The sequence below is a fragment of the Podarcis filfolensis genome, assembly GCF_964270895.1.
Source record: "Podarcis filfolensis genome assembly, chromosome: 6".
Taxonomy (NCBI): domain Eukaryota; kingdom Metazoa; phylum Chordata; class Lepidosauria; order Squamata; family Lacertidae; genus Podarcis; species Podarcis filfolensis.
The window spans coordinates 68,606,249-68,623,025 of record NC_139609.1 but is presented as its reverse complement, the minus strand read 5'-3'; the positions used below and the strand labels follow the sequence as shown (position 1 = coordinate 68,623,025).

Below are 16,777 nucleotides of genomic sequence, written 5' to 3'. Positions count from 1 at the left end.
ATTGCTGTACTTGTATTTTTAAAAGTAAGTGTTGAATGTATTCCAAATATTTCTGGTACCCTTGCAGCTAATTACATCTCAATGATACTTTAATCATTCAAGCTATTATGTGTTACCTGCATTCACAACTCAGATTGCACTTTGCCCTAAGGCTGAAGATGCCAGGTTGAGGCAGCCCTGTGCTCATCAATTTCATTGTGCAAGCCTCCTTTATTTACCTCCTTCTAAAATGCTGAACAGGAGAGTGGGAAACTGTGATGTTTTATTAGAGAGCACTAGCTGCTTAATGGTGACTAAAATAAAAACCCCGAAACAAAATTGAGGATGGCTATCCCAGGAGATGGATAGTACTCAGAAGCCGTCTTCAGTGGGCAAGTACAAGCCGTGCATTTTGGACACACATCCTACAGCTTGCACACCAACTTGCTCCAGGCAGAGGTGTTGGAAACCAAAGATATCTGAGGACCAAGCTAGTCATTAAATTGATCTTTGCATTTAATTAGCAGGTTTAAAAAAATGCAAATGGCATCAGTTGAAGCATGATAATTATTAGGATTGCAGCAGGTAAGGAGAGGAAGTGCCACCTGAAAGGTTGCTTTTTCCTGTTGATACCTGCCTGTAGGTCTGTGAACCACCCTGAGACCTCCGGGGTATAGGACGGTATACAAGTTCAATAAATAAATAAATATCCTCTCTTGAGGCCCTATTATATGTTCCACAGATATATGCCCATAGCATAGAATAAACTTGTCCTGTTCATATTTCTAAGGTAATTATCTTTTTAAAATAACATGGATAGTATTTTTTAAAATCCCAGATATGGTTTGGTTGTTGAATAATTGAATATATTACAAAACATGACCTTATGGTAAAACAATAAAAAGTTTTGCAGCTGTGTTGATGTAGTTAGAAAATCTAAGAAGCTGTGTCATTTAACCTCAAGTGGCAGTTGTTGTAAACGAGGTACTGTTTTTTAAAAAATAAACTCTCCAGATTCCATGACCTCATTCAGGGTGCTGCAACACTGCTCTGTGACAGCACTAAACATCCAAATATACAGCATATTTTAAAGCGTTGGGCTAAGTGTTACTTGAAAAAAACATTTGGTTTTTGTTCCATCAGTGAGAGCTTACGGTGCTTGGTCTCTGCCACTTTTGGATCCTCTTTTTTGTTGTTGTTATTAATACAGGGAACATTTGACCAAAGTTTTATAGTAAAAACAGGTATGTCCATGGTCCCACGGAGCTTACAGTCTACAGGATGGTGCTAACGTTGTTATCAGACACACTGCTGCTCTATATTCCTGGGTCATGCACCAGTTGCATCTCCTTCTTTGTACTTCTCATACTCTTTAAGTCAAGATTTCCAGAATCTAATGTGTTTCCTTTGCTATCCTCTAGGATGTGTTTAGTACGAATGAAGCAAGAAGGACGAACAGGAAAATACATGTGTCGCTATATAGTTCATTCTATGTGGGAAGATGTTGAGCAACGTGGGAAGGTCATGGGAGTAAGTAGTCTTTGGCACAGATTCCTTTATCACATGACTGTCATGTTGTGTCGGTGTCAGGAAGCCAGTGCTTCAGAATTCAGATTGCCTTAGCCATGTGGTCCGTCTAAAATTTTACTATTTAATATATTTGGAAGAATGACGGAGCAGAACAGTGAACAGATGATGTTTCGAATGATCTTTTCTCACATGCAAGTACAGCTAGCCATAAACTTCATCTTAAGCTAAATTTAAATATCTCACACTGAGGCAACAGCAACAGCTAATATGTATTCATCCATTTTTTTGTTTTTGTTTATTGCATTTATATCCCACCTGCCTTGCCTTCAAGGAGCTCAAGGTAGCATCCCCCTCTCCATTTTATTCTCACCGCAGCCCTCTATGTTGTTAGGTTCGGCTGAAATCCTTAGCATAGCTGTGTGAGATTAGCAGGCAACTCCTCAACCATTGGAGAGTGGGTAGGCAGACCTTGGCAAAATGAGGTATAAATGCTAGGTTTGACCAACTGGCCAGTGATTTCTTGTTGCCAGCAATAATCTAATGATGGTGTCCAGTTATTGCACTGTGGATTGAGTCTTTGCAAGTGTTCATCCTTGATGGAAAAAAAATGCATTCTGACTACTTATACAGAATGGACAGCAGTTGCTATGACTTCATGGGTTGCTGTAGAGAGGTGTTAGCCACTCTCTTAGACACTACCATCATTCTGTACCTGAGAAAAAGTCAGCTTGCTGCTCCTATGATGTACTCACAGTGGAGGTTTTCAAATCATCCTTCCAGTCTATAAAAAAGTGTGCCGCCTAATGCTGAGAACTAATTATAGTAAGCAGCAGTCAGAGCATTGGAAGGTCAAGGATATACCATCAGCTGCCCAGAGCAACAAGCTAACAATTAGCTAATCAAGCAGTATTTATTTCAGAAAGTCAAATCCAATCAAATTATGCTTTCTGAAAATATGCTCGATTTGGTCAGTTTCACCAATGTGATTTAAAAGGCAAAGCCCGTCATGTAATAAAAGGGAAGGCAAAAAGAAGAAGAAAAAGGAAAAACCCTCCTGGCATTGCCATAGGATATTTTTTATAAGGTATTCAGTTTTACTTTCTCAGTAGTAATTCTACCAACTCATAGTTAATGATGTGAAGGCCTAGGGGAAAACACGGAAATATTTTTTCAAGAACTTTAAAATAACTTTCCAGTGGGAACACTGAAAATTTTGGGGAACACTATAAGGAGAAAATTTCTCATGCAATTTTTTTTATCTTTGAATGAGTGATAATGGTTTTTAAGAAAAGGATGTTTAATATTGTTATTTTTATATCAGATAGTCTACAGTAGAGTGCCTTATTCCTGAGTAAGCTGTAGGCATATATAGCACACAAATTCCTTATGCATTTCTGAATCTAGAGAGCGCTGCCATCATGATGAAAAGACTATACATGGCCTAGCTTTCTTTGAATTGCTCCTTGCTTCATTCTGGTGATGTTTGATTTACCGTATTTTTCGCACGATTGGACGCACCGGACCATAGGGCGCACCTAGTTTTTTTGGGGGGAAATAAAGGAAAAAATTTTTCCCTTTATTTCCCCCCCAAAAGCAGGTCAGGGAAACCGAACCAGGTCGAGGAACAGCGGGATAGTGGCGCTGTGCCTCCCTGCTGTCCCCCGAGCTTGTGGGGCTGGCTGATGTCTGCCTGGCGCGCGGGGCGCTCTGATTCAGGGCGCCCCGCCCGCCGGGCGGCAGGCTGCTATCCACAGCTTGGGGAGCCTTGCGGGGAACTCCTGCAGGGCTCCCCACTCTGCGGATGTCTGCCGGGCGCGAGGGGCGCTCTGATTCAGGGCGCCCCGCCCGCCGGGCGGCAGGCTGCTATCCGCAGCTTGGGGAGCCTTGCGGGGAACTCCTGCAGGGCTCCCCACCCTGCGGATGTCTGCCCGGCGCGAGGGGCGCTCTGATTCAGGGCGCCCCGCCCGCCGGGCGGCAGGCTGCTATCCGCAGCTTGGGGAGCCTTGCGGGGAACTCTTGCAGGGCTCCCCACCCTGCGGATGTCTGCCCGGCGCGAGGGGCGCTCTGATTCAGGGCGCCCCGCCCACCGGGCGGCAGGCTGCCATTCGCAGCTTGGGGAGCCTTGCGGGGAACTCCTGCAGGGCTCCCCACCCTGCGGATGTCTGCCGGGCGCGAGGGGCGCTCTGATTCAGGGCGCCCCGCCCGCCGGGCGGCAGGCTGCCATTCGCAGCTTGGGGAGCCTTGCGGGGAACTCTTGCAGGGCTCCCCACCCTGCGGATGTCTGCCCGGCGCGAGGGGCGCTCTGATTCAGGGCGCCCCGCCCGCCGGGCAGCAGGCTGCTATCCGCAGCTTGGGGAGCCTTGCGGGGAACTCCTGCAGGGCTCCCCACCCTGCGGATGTGTTCCCGAAGCGCCGGGCGCTCTGCTTTCAGGGCGCCCGACGCTCCGGGAAGCAGGCTGCTATCCGCAGCCTAGACACGGCTAGCGGAGCGCTAATCCCGAAGCTTGGGGCTGCGGAGCTCAGCGCGCCCCAAGCTTCTGGGTGCCGGCAAGGTCTAGACGGCTAGCGGAGACCTTGCCGGCACCCAGAAGCTTGGGGCGCGCTGAGCTCCGCACGCCCCAAGCTTCGGGATTAATGCAGCGCCCCGCTAGCCGTGGGAGAGCTGGGTCTCCCACGGCTAGCGGATAGCTTTCTGAAGCCTTGAGAGCGAGAAGGGTCGGTGCGCACCGACCCCTCTCACTTTCCAGGCTTCAGTGAAAGCCTGCATTCGCTCCATAGGACGCACACACATTTTCACTTGCTTTTTAGGAGGGAAAAAGTGCGTCCTATGGTGCGAAAAATACGGTAGTTTTGAGATTCTAGAGCAATTATTCTCCATGGCTTCAAAATCTCTGGAAGTGTTGCATCTCTAAATGTAGCCAAGATTAAAATTCAAAACATTGCTATTTCCTATCTGAGAAATAAAAATACTTGTACAAGAAAAAAATACTGCAAACCTATGGATCATTGATGAGGAAGCTGAAGTCTTCCAGATGTTGTAGGATTCCAGCTTCCTTCCTTCCTGCTCATTGACCATTCTGGCTGGAGCTGAGGGGAGTTGGACTCCCAACAGCATTTGAAGACTCTGTTTCCCCAGCCCTGCTAATAGGGATTTTGCAAACTATTATACTTGCTTTATTAATTAATTTAGAGGATCATTTAACTATAATGAGACTTTGTGTGGTTGAAACTACTGCAAGCTTTATTTCAGTTATGGGTTAGTAATAAAGAAGAAAATGGAGTGGTATTGAAAGAGTGTAGATTGAATAACATTTGTAAAGCCCTAAGTTCTTGCCTTTTTGTAGATAGATATCTGGCGCTGGCTTCTTAAGCTGTATACGAAGGCCAGAATAAAACATGTGAAGTCATTGTTTGCTTTATACATATTTTTCTGAATTTTCACATATAGAAAAGTGCAATTATTATTAATTATATTAATATTACCTAAGGATTTTTGTTATCATTAGCTTGTAAGGAAGTCTGATTCCATAGTTTTCTTGTTCTGCTGACCCAAACAATGATGTTCCTTAAAACAGAAGGACTCACTTTTATGTTAAGAATTCATGGCAGAGAAAGTAAACTAGCTCAAAGCAATGAGTGCTCATTCCAGAACGTTGATGATACCTTTCTAGGCCAAAAGGGGGATTTCAACCTATGAAACTTGTTTACTCAAAGTTAGAAGGACTTGCAACTTTCAGAATTTTGATTTGAGATCTATCCGTTTTGAGTTCTATACAAAAGCATAAATCGGTAATTTCATACTAACATAGCATATAGATACAGCAGTATAAGTAACAGGCACAAGGAAGGTCAGCTATACTTTTACAAAGAAACCCCATTTAGGGGAAAGCTTTATGAAGAAATTATAAAAAGGTCTGTAGTTAATTGAAATACTTTTGAAAGATAACTGTGCTGAAGAAAATAAAACTTAGATAATATTTTGGCAAGGCAAGTGAAACATTGCTTTCATAGCTGGCAATGTGTAGAGAAAATGGATGTTAAAATTATATATTTCAGATCTGGTGGCTTTGTTTAGTTTTAGAACATGCCATCTGGTATTACAGATGTAAGGATATCATGGTTTGAACCAATGCAATCCATTGCATTTTCACTTCAAATTTATGCTTATCCCTGTTTTAAATGGTGTATTAATTCATAGACTAGTTGTTAAAATTGTTGCAATCTGAATCTCAGCTGCAAAGTTTTGGGACCCTTTAACCTGGGCTCCTTCAGCACTCTTGATTGTTGGCAAGAGTTGAGACCCAAAACTTGACACAGCTGTAAAAACAGAAAGAAAGCCTTTGGCCTCAGCAATTCTACTGGTGCAGGCAGATTTCATATATAAATTTTACTCTCCTGCCCCTAGAACTAATGAAGTCAGTTTCTTTTGGTGGTTATGCAGCCAGGTGTGTCCAGTTTTGTGGCTAACCAGTGTTCTTTACTTAATTTTTCCACTTGTGACTTTTCTACCAAACTTAAAAACAAGCATGAAAATTGGCTTGATGCAGTGATTCAAAGTATTACTAGTAACATTAGGCTCGATAAAAGATTTCCTTTTGATCCTGCTCTGCTCTTGTGTCTGTCTTGCATTTTATAGGCATGAACTGTCTAATCTGTCAGCTGCTCAGTAGTTTTCATAGGTGAGAGCCAGGGACAGAACCTGAAAACACAAATTAATGCTCTACCTAAACAAATAAATAAATCTGCTAAGATGCTTCTAGAAAAAGAAAAACCCTGAATCATCTTTCCATTTTCAAAACATCTGAACTGGGGGTGGGTGGGATTAAAATAAATGGTAGATGTTGGTATATGTCACTGAGTGAGTTATAGGCCTGGTTTGGATTGTCACATCTTTGCTTATTAAGCTGATATGTTCACATTGTAACTGAATAATCCGTCTTGTTCCAAAAGATTGTAAATACAGTTTCCCCGTTCAGACAAAATGGGAAACCATGTTTAATTAGAGTCTTCTTGGTTCAGTCTCTGTTTGCTGTGAAGGAGTTCTTGCATGGGCAAAAGGTTTTGTATATCTCAGCTTAATAAATGGAGAGATGTTCATTTGAATGCACCTATAGGCTACTCGCTGATGTAAATTTTTAACTAGGATTTTGGAAGTCTGCTATGCAATTGTGCATGCTCTGCACCCCCCTACCCTGCTTGATCCCCCCCAAATATATCAAGTGAGTCTCTTGAATTCACTGACCCCCATTAAGCTGATCCCCACAATGCTTCTGAACACATACGGAGAATCTTGGTGCATCTGTAGATTGATGGCTAGAGCATGCAATACCAAACTAGAGAGAAGTAGGAAGCACAGAATCCCACAACCTGTTCCTGGTCCCTAAGCCCTAGTTATTTTTTATTTCTGCCCCAGTCCTTAGAAATGTTATCTTCTGCTTAAAATTTCAAAGCTCTCACTTTCTATACAGAAACTTAAAAACTGTGGAAAACATGACTTAAAATCACATCTGAAATAAGCATTCCTAATGGCAAACATCTTTCTAACAAAAACCGTGCCTTCAAGTTGGAGTGCTGCTCTTATCCCACAACGTACAAGACTTGTTTGTTCAGTGTAAAATCCTGATTTGTAGCTGAGCCTGTTTTAAAAGCTGTACAAGATGATAGGAGCAGGAAGAGGCCGTCCAGCCCAACATGCCAACCGCATTTTAATTTAACTTAATCCCACCTTCCTGCTTTCCCACCAGACCACTCAGGCCCCTCCTTTTCCAGAAACACATCTAAGTGTCTCTTGAATTCATTTATTGGCCCTGCACTGTGGAGTACAATGAAGTCTTTGTTATGTTTTTAGGTAGAGCTATTTATACACAGTAGCCCCTATTCTATATTCAGTTACTCTGGAGTGGTTCAGATGAAGTTTACTGGGATTACTTCATATTACACGAGAGCGGCTAAAATGAGAGTCTTGCCTGATGTTCTGCAATTAATTGAAATAAAACTCATGCTTCTTTCTTTCTTTCTTTCTTTCTTTCTTTCTTTCTTTCTTCTCCCCCCCCCCCCCCCCGCCACCAGTACATTGTGGATTAATTTGTAGTAACACTAGACTATAATGGCACTAGAGGTTAGTATACAAATCACAGTCTTAATCTATTTCATAGACGCCACACTTCCAATTCAGAAGGATCTCTCCTGGTTACAAACAGATCCAATGATAGCAAGGAAAGGAATCAGTAAAATTAGTCTGAATGGATAATTATCACAGGACCAAACAAATTGTTCATGTAACCCTGAACCACTTAACTGATAGTACTGTTGCTTTTCTCTATATGAGCAGGAGAGTAAAAACTGCCTAATTCACATGTCACAGTAAGCCGGTATTGCGGCTTATCAGAAACAGGCAGTGTGCTAGTGCATGCTTTCCAGTTGCTCTCACTTGCTCATGCTAAAGGAGGAGCAAAACACCAGGAAGCCGCAATTAAGCTTGGCTTCCCATTACATCCAACCCAGGATCCTAGTTTGTTGCTCTCTACCATGCCATTTTTAAAAAAACTTGAAATTGCTGACTTCTTAAAGCGCAACAGACTAGGGTCCAGGGTTTGGACAGCATAGGAAGCCATGTTTAATTGAGGCTTCTAGTTTCTGCTGCTCATGCTGCATAGGAGTGAAATAGGAACAGTTGGGCAGCATGCAGGAACACACTGGTCGTTTCTGGTAAACTATGATAAGCCAGCAATCTTGACATATGGTGACAGCAAAACATGGTCATTGTGTTCCTTCATGTTTGATCCCAGTGAAAGGCCAGAATGCACAGAAACAATGGGATAACAGTGACTTTAAACTCCAGCTAAATTTATGGAAACCCTTCCATGTGGTAAGTTAGCAATACATATCTGGAGAGTTCTTAGCCCCCAAAATAAAAGGAGGGTAAGTTTAACAAAGGGACGCGGGTGGCGCTGTGGGTTAAACCACAGAGCCTAGGACTTGCCGATCAGAAGGTCGGCAGTTCGAATCCTCGCAGCGGGGTGAGCTCCCGTTGCTCGGTCCCAGCTCCTGCCCACCTAGCAGTTCGAAAGCACGTCAAGTGCAAGTAGATAAATAGGTACCGCTCCGGTGGGAAGGTAAACGGCGATTCCGTGCGCTGCTCTGGTTCACCAGAAGCAGCTTAGTCATGCTGGCCACATGACCTGGAAGCTGTACGCTGGCTCCCTCGGCCAATAAAGCGACTTGAGCGCCGCAACCCCAGAGTCGGTCACGACTGGACCTAATGGTCAGGGGTCCCTTTACCTTTTAAGTTTAACAAGGGAAACATTTGGACCCATGCAGTGAGTCACTGCATATGAACAATAGAGCGCATAAAAAACTTCTACGTAGTTTCATTTAAAACAGTGGCAGGGTGACTGCTTGTGTGAATTTGGCCATTTGCGGTGCTTGGAATGAACTAGTTCGGTTTAACCAAGTTCACAAAATTCATTTTAAAATCTCAGAACTACATCTGAAAGCAGTTCCCATAATTGCAGGTGAACTGAACACGAATCAAGTCCATTTTGGGGTAGAACTTTGAGGTGTGTGTCTCTCTCTCTCCATCATTAATTTTTAGAAGGAATTTGAAAACTTTCTTGTTTACCCAGGCATTTGGTGAATACTAAAGAATACTGTTTGCAACAACCCTGAGATCACTGGATGGAATAATATTTTTAACTGTAGCTGTTTTTAGAATACTTTAACTGTTTTAGAATTCTTTTTTGAAATGTGGGTATGTTTGCCACCCTGAGTTTTCAGGAGGAGAGGTGAGGTATGAATTCAATAAACAAATCTTCACTATTGAAGATACAGTATTTGAGTTGTTCTCTCAACTTGACAAAGTATGGAAACTATTTCTCATTCGTTGGTTTTCTTCTTTGAATTAGCCCCAAGATCTTGCCTTATTCTTCATGCATTTGCTAAAACCCTGGAGGGAAATCAGCATCACCCAGCTGGCTCTGAGCTCTGCACATTTACTGTTCTTTCCCACAACCTTCATACATTGGGTGAGAGATGAGAACAGGTCCTGCATACACAATTTTACAGATGTAGGGCCTGTATGAGTGATGTGAAACCATGTTCACACATACCTGTTCTCACATTGTACCCAATACGTGGAGGTTGTGGGACAAACAGCCACAGTCCCACTTCTCTCAACATACAGCTTGAGGAGAGCTCATGTCTATTATTCTTAGTCCCTCCTGGTCTGCATCCCAATGAAGGTGCATGTCTGGCACAGAAAACTAATCCAGTGTTAGATTTTGCATGTAAAAGGCAAAGGTCCCCTGGATGCAAAATGCTTCCATCAGTCTCTTCTATTCAGCCCGAACAGCCTTGGTTTTTTATTTTTTATACCAAAAATGCCAGTCAAAGCCCACAGATCTGCCCTCCCTTCACTGCAGATTTCTATTGGGTATATTTACTATGAGAATGGCAATTCCAACTCCAAAATTGCAGCTAATGAGCACATACAGGAGATAGTAGACCAAGCAAAGGGGGAGGGGGACTGTGAGAGTTGTAGGCTCATAGACTGTATTCCAAACATCCACTTCTTACAGTTCTGACTTTTGTGCTACTCTTCTCTTACTTGTGGTCAGAGGCTATAATGTTCATTAGGAGTGCCAATACATCTCAGTCAGTAAGTCAGTATAGCAAGGGTGGCTTATATAGATTTCTTGGAATTACCTCCACCCAAAGCCACATATTTGTATGAAACAGATTCCATGCTTCAAAAGGTCAGTTCCTAGTGGTGGGAAGATGGGCTGGTATAAACAGTAGTGGGTAGCTCATTGGTTACCGTGAAAGGGCTTTTCATTGGTAATTTGTCTATGAAAGGTCAAATAGAATTTACATCATTGAAAATTATGGGAAACTATGACAGAGGTATAGCCACATGAGAAGGTGCTATGAGGTGATGTTCCACATACTGCTTCTGATCATCCTGGGTTCTCCTGATTTAGCATCAGGGTATAATGATTGAGCCCTCAGATTCATTTTTTTTAAAGTGCCATGACCCTCCCTCTTGTGAACTGTTGTAGAATCATAGAATTTAAGAGTTGGAAGGGGCCAGCCCCCTGCAATGCAGGAATCTTCTTGCCCAACGCAGGGCTTGAACCCTCAACTCATGAGATTAAGAGTCTCATACTGTATTGACTGAGCTATCCCAGAGAAGATCTTGCTCCTAGAGCTCAACCATACTGTCATTCAATGTTGATAGTACGCTTCTTGTGCCTCCATCAATCTGCTGTCCATATGATGCTCTTCATATCTCTGCCTTTCCACACCCTCCCTTGTTCCTACTTCTTTTTCCTTTCTAAATTTTCTAAACCCATTCTTTCTTAAGTCTCGCATTTCTCCAGTAATTCTCCAGTTGTGCTCTCAACTTCTTTTGACATTCAAATGTATTGTTTCTCGTGTGTGTGTGTGTGTGTGTGTGTGTGTCTGCATGTCTTTAATCCTTCCTTTCCTGACTGCACTGTTTCCCACTTTCTGTTACATATCATTAAATTACCTCCCAGCATCCATCCCACTACTTCTGTTGGTACATTTACCGTATTTTTCGCCCGATAAGACGCACTTTTTCCCCTCCAAAAATGAAGGGGAAATGTGTGTGCATCCTATGGGGCGAATGCAGGCTTTCGCTGAAGCCTGGAGAGCACGAGGGGTCGGTGCGCACTGACCCCTCTTGCTCTCCAGGCTTCGCACAGATCTCCGTGCCGGGCTCCCACGGCTTGCGGAGAGTTGCCTGCATGCTGAAGCCTGGGTGCGCTGAGCTCAGCGCGCCCAGACTTCGCGCAGCTCTCCCCTGCGCTGGGCTCCCACGGCTTGCGGAGAGTTGCCTGTTCTGGGGGCTGGGGTCAGGGGAAGCTCGGGCTTCCCCCGCCCCAGCCCCGCGTCTGGGGGGGGGGGAAATAATTTTTTTTCCTTTATTTCCCCCCCCCAAAAAAACTAGGTGTGCCTTATGGGACGGTGCGTCCTATAGGGCGAAAAATACGGTAAATTCCTAGCATAGCTGCCCCTTCATTTGTATAGCTAACCAAACTCCAAGATCTCACCACTCTTTTTCTGCAGGATGTGTTCTAGATAATAGATTTTCAGCTCATGGGTTGGGACCTGCTGCAATGTTATAACCCTGTAGAGACCTAGAACAAGTATTACAAATATACAGCATTTGCCAAAATCTCTAATTCTGCTCCTCAGATTTTGAAAATGGTTTTTGAATTTTAGGTTGAGATCTGAAATTTAGCCTGTGTTCTGGTGCGTTTCATTTGTTAGCTTCTGGATTTCATTTTTGAAATGGACAGGCCAGCTTTACAAGGGAACAGGAAGGAGGCTGTTGTCCTCCCTTGTCCACTGAAAGCGGCCCAGGAATGAGCCAGTAGGAGGTGCTGAGTGATTCTCAAGCTGCTGCAGGTCAGATGTTACCTGCAAGCCACTATTTGCCCACCTCTTGCTTATATGTATTTCATCCACACCATTACATACCAGCAAATACAACATGACATAGAAATCTCAACTGTTAAATAAAACATTTGTCAGCAAATACCATGATGTACAGATAACGTATGGTAAATTATACAGCAGAGTATTTTAAGAGAGAGAGAGAGAGAGAGAGAGAACAAACTTGCAGCTGTATTCTGAACCACTTGAGCTCAATTATGTTATTGCTTAAGAAAACTAGCTGGGGAAGATGATCCTTCTCTCTGGGATTGTGGTGGTGGTATCAATCAGCTGCCTAAAAGTATATCATATCATTAAATGAGATCCAGATAACATGCAAAAGACTACATGTCAGTGTTATGTGCTAATCACTTATATCCCCCATCTATAAACTGAGGACATAAAGTAATTTAGCTATAAAATCTTAAAGCAAAGCTTTAAGTAAGCAGTTAGTTCTGCAAGTGAATCAATGAATGACAACCAATTTATCATAAATGTTATCTCATTTGTTTTCCCTGATAATGATGATATACTTTCCTAGCTTAGCCATGTGTACTCTTATCTTACCGTCCCCTCAAAGATGTTATGAATTGTCACTCTGTGCTTCTCACTGCCAGTCCCATTCATTTAAATGGGATATTAAGCATGTGCTTAACTCTGTCACCGAACTCTGCAGTGCTTTAAGGTGCTTAAACTTGCCTAGATTGAACCACAAATGTGCAAGTTTGAGGCCTGTTAAGAAAGCCCAGCAAATAAAACGCAGTTGGTATTTTGGCACTGGCAATCTTTATTTTGTTGTGGCAATTTTTGCTACAAATTAAGAATCACATACAGTGGTACCTCAGGTTAAGTACTTAATTCATTCCGGAGGTCTGTTCTTAACCTGAAACTGTTCTTAACCTGAAGCACCACTTTAGCTAATGGGGCCTTCCTGCTGCCGCCACGCCGCTGGAGCACGATTTCTGTTCTCATCCTGAAGCAAAGTTCTTAACCTGAAGCACTATTTCTGAGTTAGTGGAGTCTGTAACCTGAAGCGTATGTAATCTGAGGTACCACTGTACCGCCAAAAGATGAACACAGCTAAAGAGCAGATGAACACTTTATCATAAAGGGTCCTTTGCACATAATTTTTTTCAACGGAATTGAACAAACATTTTGGAGATTTGCAGAAACTGTTGCATTGGTGGGACATAAGTTTTGCAACAAAGGTACAATGTGTTTACATAATGTATAAACAAATGTTTAAAACTTAAGAATCCTCCAGGATTCTCGACATCTTACTGTGTAACTTTTTTGTGGTTCACTTTCCTTCTTTTCCTTTTAGTTGAGGGCAGAAGTAGGGCAGAGAAGTAATTTTTATTCACTTCAGAAAGGTTATAGTAATAAAGGAACTCTTGTTAACATCAGAGAGCATGGCAGCCAGGAGTTTTCACAGTCTGGCATTGTTTATTTTACCAGCAATTTGGAACCTTCTGCACTCTTAAAATATTGGCAAGAAAATATTTAACTGTTAACTGTTTTGTGGCAAGCATGAATATGATGCCTTGGGTAGGAGGAGCGCTTAAGGGGAGCTAAGCTTTATTTGATCTAGAAATCCCTCTACATTTGAGAGAGGAGGGGGAAATCCTGCAGTGTATATGACAATATTTCAAGGCTACATATGAAACTTTCACTTTTACAAATGCAATGGTCAAATATAACAAACGTTATGGGCAAACATTGTAATGTGACTAGAGATTGAAACGGTTAAGACAAATGTATGACACCAGAAGACATTAGGTGAAAACTTTGATAAAACACTGTACAGTGGTACCTTGGGTTAAGTACTTAATTCGTTCCGGAGGTCCGTACTTAACCTGAAACTGTTCTTAACCTGAAGCACCACTTTAGCTAATGGGGCCTCCCGCTGCTGCCGCGCCGCCGGAGCATGATTTCTGTTCTCATCCTGAAGCAAAGTTCTTAACCCGAGGTACTATTTCTGGGTTAGCAGAGTCTGTAACCTGAAGCGTATGTAACCCAAGGTACCACTGTATTCAGTATCTTATGATATAGTTATATATTGGAGCATGAAATAACTTCTGTAACCTGAAGCGTATGTAACCTGAAGCGTATGTAACCCGAGGTACCACTGTATTCAGATGTATCAATAAACTATTATCTATTGTTACAGGAACAATCCATAACAGTCCTTGGGCTCCCAGGCTTCCCCCTCCCCCCCTTCTTCTGGTACTAAAACCACGAGGAAGCTATAGGAAACTTTTGTTTCTATTTTTGATTAACAGCAGTTTAGCATTGCACCAGAACCCTACACTGTGGTTAAACTTCGCTATGGTGTATTAAAAGAAACCAGCTTCGTAGCCCAAGGTTTGAAGGTGGCTTATTTCAGTAAACCATAGTTAAAGTTAACTACACTTTGTTCACATTTAGTTGTAAAGGAAAAAGACAGTTAATACAGAGTGGAAGGAAAAGCTTCCAGTCTCCTTACAGCCATGCCTGAGGAAGACAGCGGAGGGGGAAGCATGAGAGCTTCAGATCTTGCTATGCCTGAATGCAGCTAAGGTGTCCCTCTATATTATCCTTGATAGATACCATACTGCTAAGAAACAAAAATAAATTTTAAATGAGTGCCATTGAAATCCTTAGGCTGAGAGACTGGGAATAGTTCTTAAGCCCTGGAGCTCTACACGTTTACCTAGGAGTAAGTCCAGGTGAATTAGTGGAACTTACTTCTGAGTGACTTGCTTAAGACTAAATGGCTTCTTTCAAAACTAAATAGATCTCAGTGGTCTTATATGCAGGTATACTCCAAAATTGCTATGAGATTCTTGGATATAACCTTTAATATATACCCTTTGGTGAAATTCTGAAGATTCCATACACCTAGTACAGTGGTACCTCGGGTTAAGTACTTAATTCGTTCCGGAGGTCCGTTCTTAACCTGAAACTGTTCTTAACCTGAAGCACCATTTTAGCTAATGGGGCCTCCTGCTGCCACTGTGCCGCCGCTGCACGATTTCTGTTCTCATCCTGAAGCAAAGTTCTTAACCCGGGGTAATATTTCTGGGTTAGTGGAGTCTGTAACCTGAAGCGTATGTAACCTGAAGCGTCTGTAACCCGAAGTACCACTGTATTTGTTGTTCATCGCTCCTAAGAATCCTTGTCTATTTTGAACCAAAGCAGGTACTGGAGTCCAAGGTCTGTTTTTTGACAAAGTGTGAAGGAGCTTAAATTTACAGGAGAAATCCAGTGGCTATTAGCAGCATTAGCATTGAGTAGCAGTTTAAACTTTTCTAGTGCCCTTGACACTTGAGACAAGCTTGTAGTCAGTGAAGTCATTTCTATTGAAAGCCAGGTGTTGAGAATTGCCAGTGCTGGGAAGACGGGATTGAGAAAAGAATGTTTCTAAAGAACCCTTCTTTAAGTTTATTTACTTATTTTAATGAGATGGTGTTTCTCTAGTATTAACCAGTTTCCTCCAAATACTGCGATAGCCCTCTTAAAAAACGTGATGTTATCCAGGATACTGCCCCCCCTCCAATGTAAGAGTCATATTTTTATTTATTGCCATGTTTATTTAGCTTTGTTATCTCCTTATTAATCTCTTTCTTAAAGCTGCTGCTTTTTGCTTTTATATAGTGAGCTGCTCCCCTAGGGATACAAAGTCCAGGACCTGTCCCTGTAATGGTGCTGTTTATTTTCTTTGCCCCCTTGCAATTGCCTGCTGTAACATTTGTAGTATGTGTTAAGTAATCCTTAAGGTAACATTTTTATTATGTCATAAAAAGTGCATGGCAAATATATTATAACTCATGGAATTTGTTTGTTTTAAAAATGGAAGGATAATTTATTGAGTGTGTTACATGAGAGCTGCTCCCCCTTATTAGAGTATAGAAATGCTGCTTATTTAGGAGTATGTTCTATTGAGAAAAGCCATGGTCTCTGACATGCCTAGAAAGTACAAGCCTGGTTGGCTAAAAGTGACATCATAGTTTATGTACTCAATAAAAATTTAATTAAGTCATTACAGAGGTTGCAGTCATCATTTAACCCTGTGATTTCTTCTATTTAGCGCTTTTTTCATTAAACATTCAGTAATAGCCCAGTGACCAAATCTTGATGGCCTATAAAATATATGCATGAATTTTCATAGTTTATATAAATGGAAAAATATGAGTAACTGACATAAAAGAACTTTTTCCTTGTGGTTCCACTGTATGCGTGTATTATAAAAATAATGTTATGAAGGATAACAGTTTAATGGAGCACTATATATAAGCCATAGGTTTGATAGTATGACATGAACTAATTAATTGTTGGAGGGGGAAATTATTACAAGGCAGTAACCGCAGGGCTATATGCATATTAATAGGGCTTTGATGACATCATTGATGAAGCAGTACTGGTTTCTTTTATCAAAGTGTTGAGATTTGTGTATGGTGTTATTCATAGCTTTCTTTTGTGTGTCAGATTCAGCAACTGATGGTCCAGCATGATCTTTGGGGGCTAGACATTCAAATTCTGCTCGGTCTCCCTTTTACTTATAGTAAAAGGTGGCCCAACAGTAATCTGCTGCCCCTTCAAACATTGCTGGATTCCATCTCTTGTCAGGCCCAGCCATCATGACCAATAGTCAGCAATGGTGGGAGTTGTAGCCTAGCAAAATCAGGACCACCACAGGTATCCTACTCTGTCAATGTTGAGTTCTCCAAGTGGCTTCATGTAGTTTACTTGCCATATTAGAAGCCATATTTGGAAGATACTCTTCCTGCCTTAGTTTTGTTTAGTAGTATATTGCCCATGCATTGCAAAT

The 16,777-nt window shown here is 42.2% G+C and overlaps 1 protein-coding gene across 4 annotated transcripts in view; it reads left to right on the top strand.

Annotated features, from left to right (window-relative positions):
- Nucleotides 1-16,777, top strand: part of UQCC1 (ubiquinol-cytochrome c reductase complex assembly factor 1) — a 42,100-nt gene that overhangs the window by 19,702 nt on the left and 5,621 nt on the right. For all 4 annotated transcript variants that reach the window (XM_083617581.1, XM_083617582.1, XM_083617580.1 and 1 more), the window contains one exon: nucleotides 1,401-1,509. In XM_083617581.1, coding sequence (XP_083473707.1) covers nucleotides 1,401-1,509 — 109 coding nt within the window. The remainder of the gene's footprint in view (nucleotides 1-1,400; nucleotides 1,510-16,777) is intronic.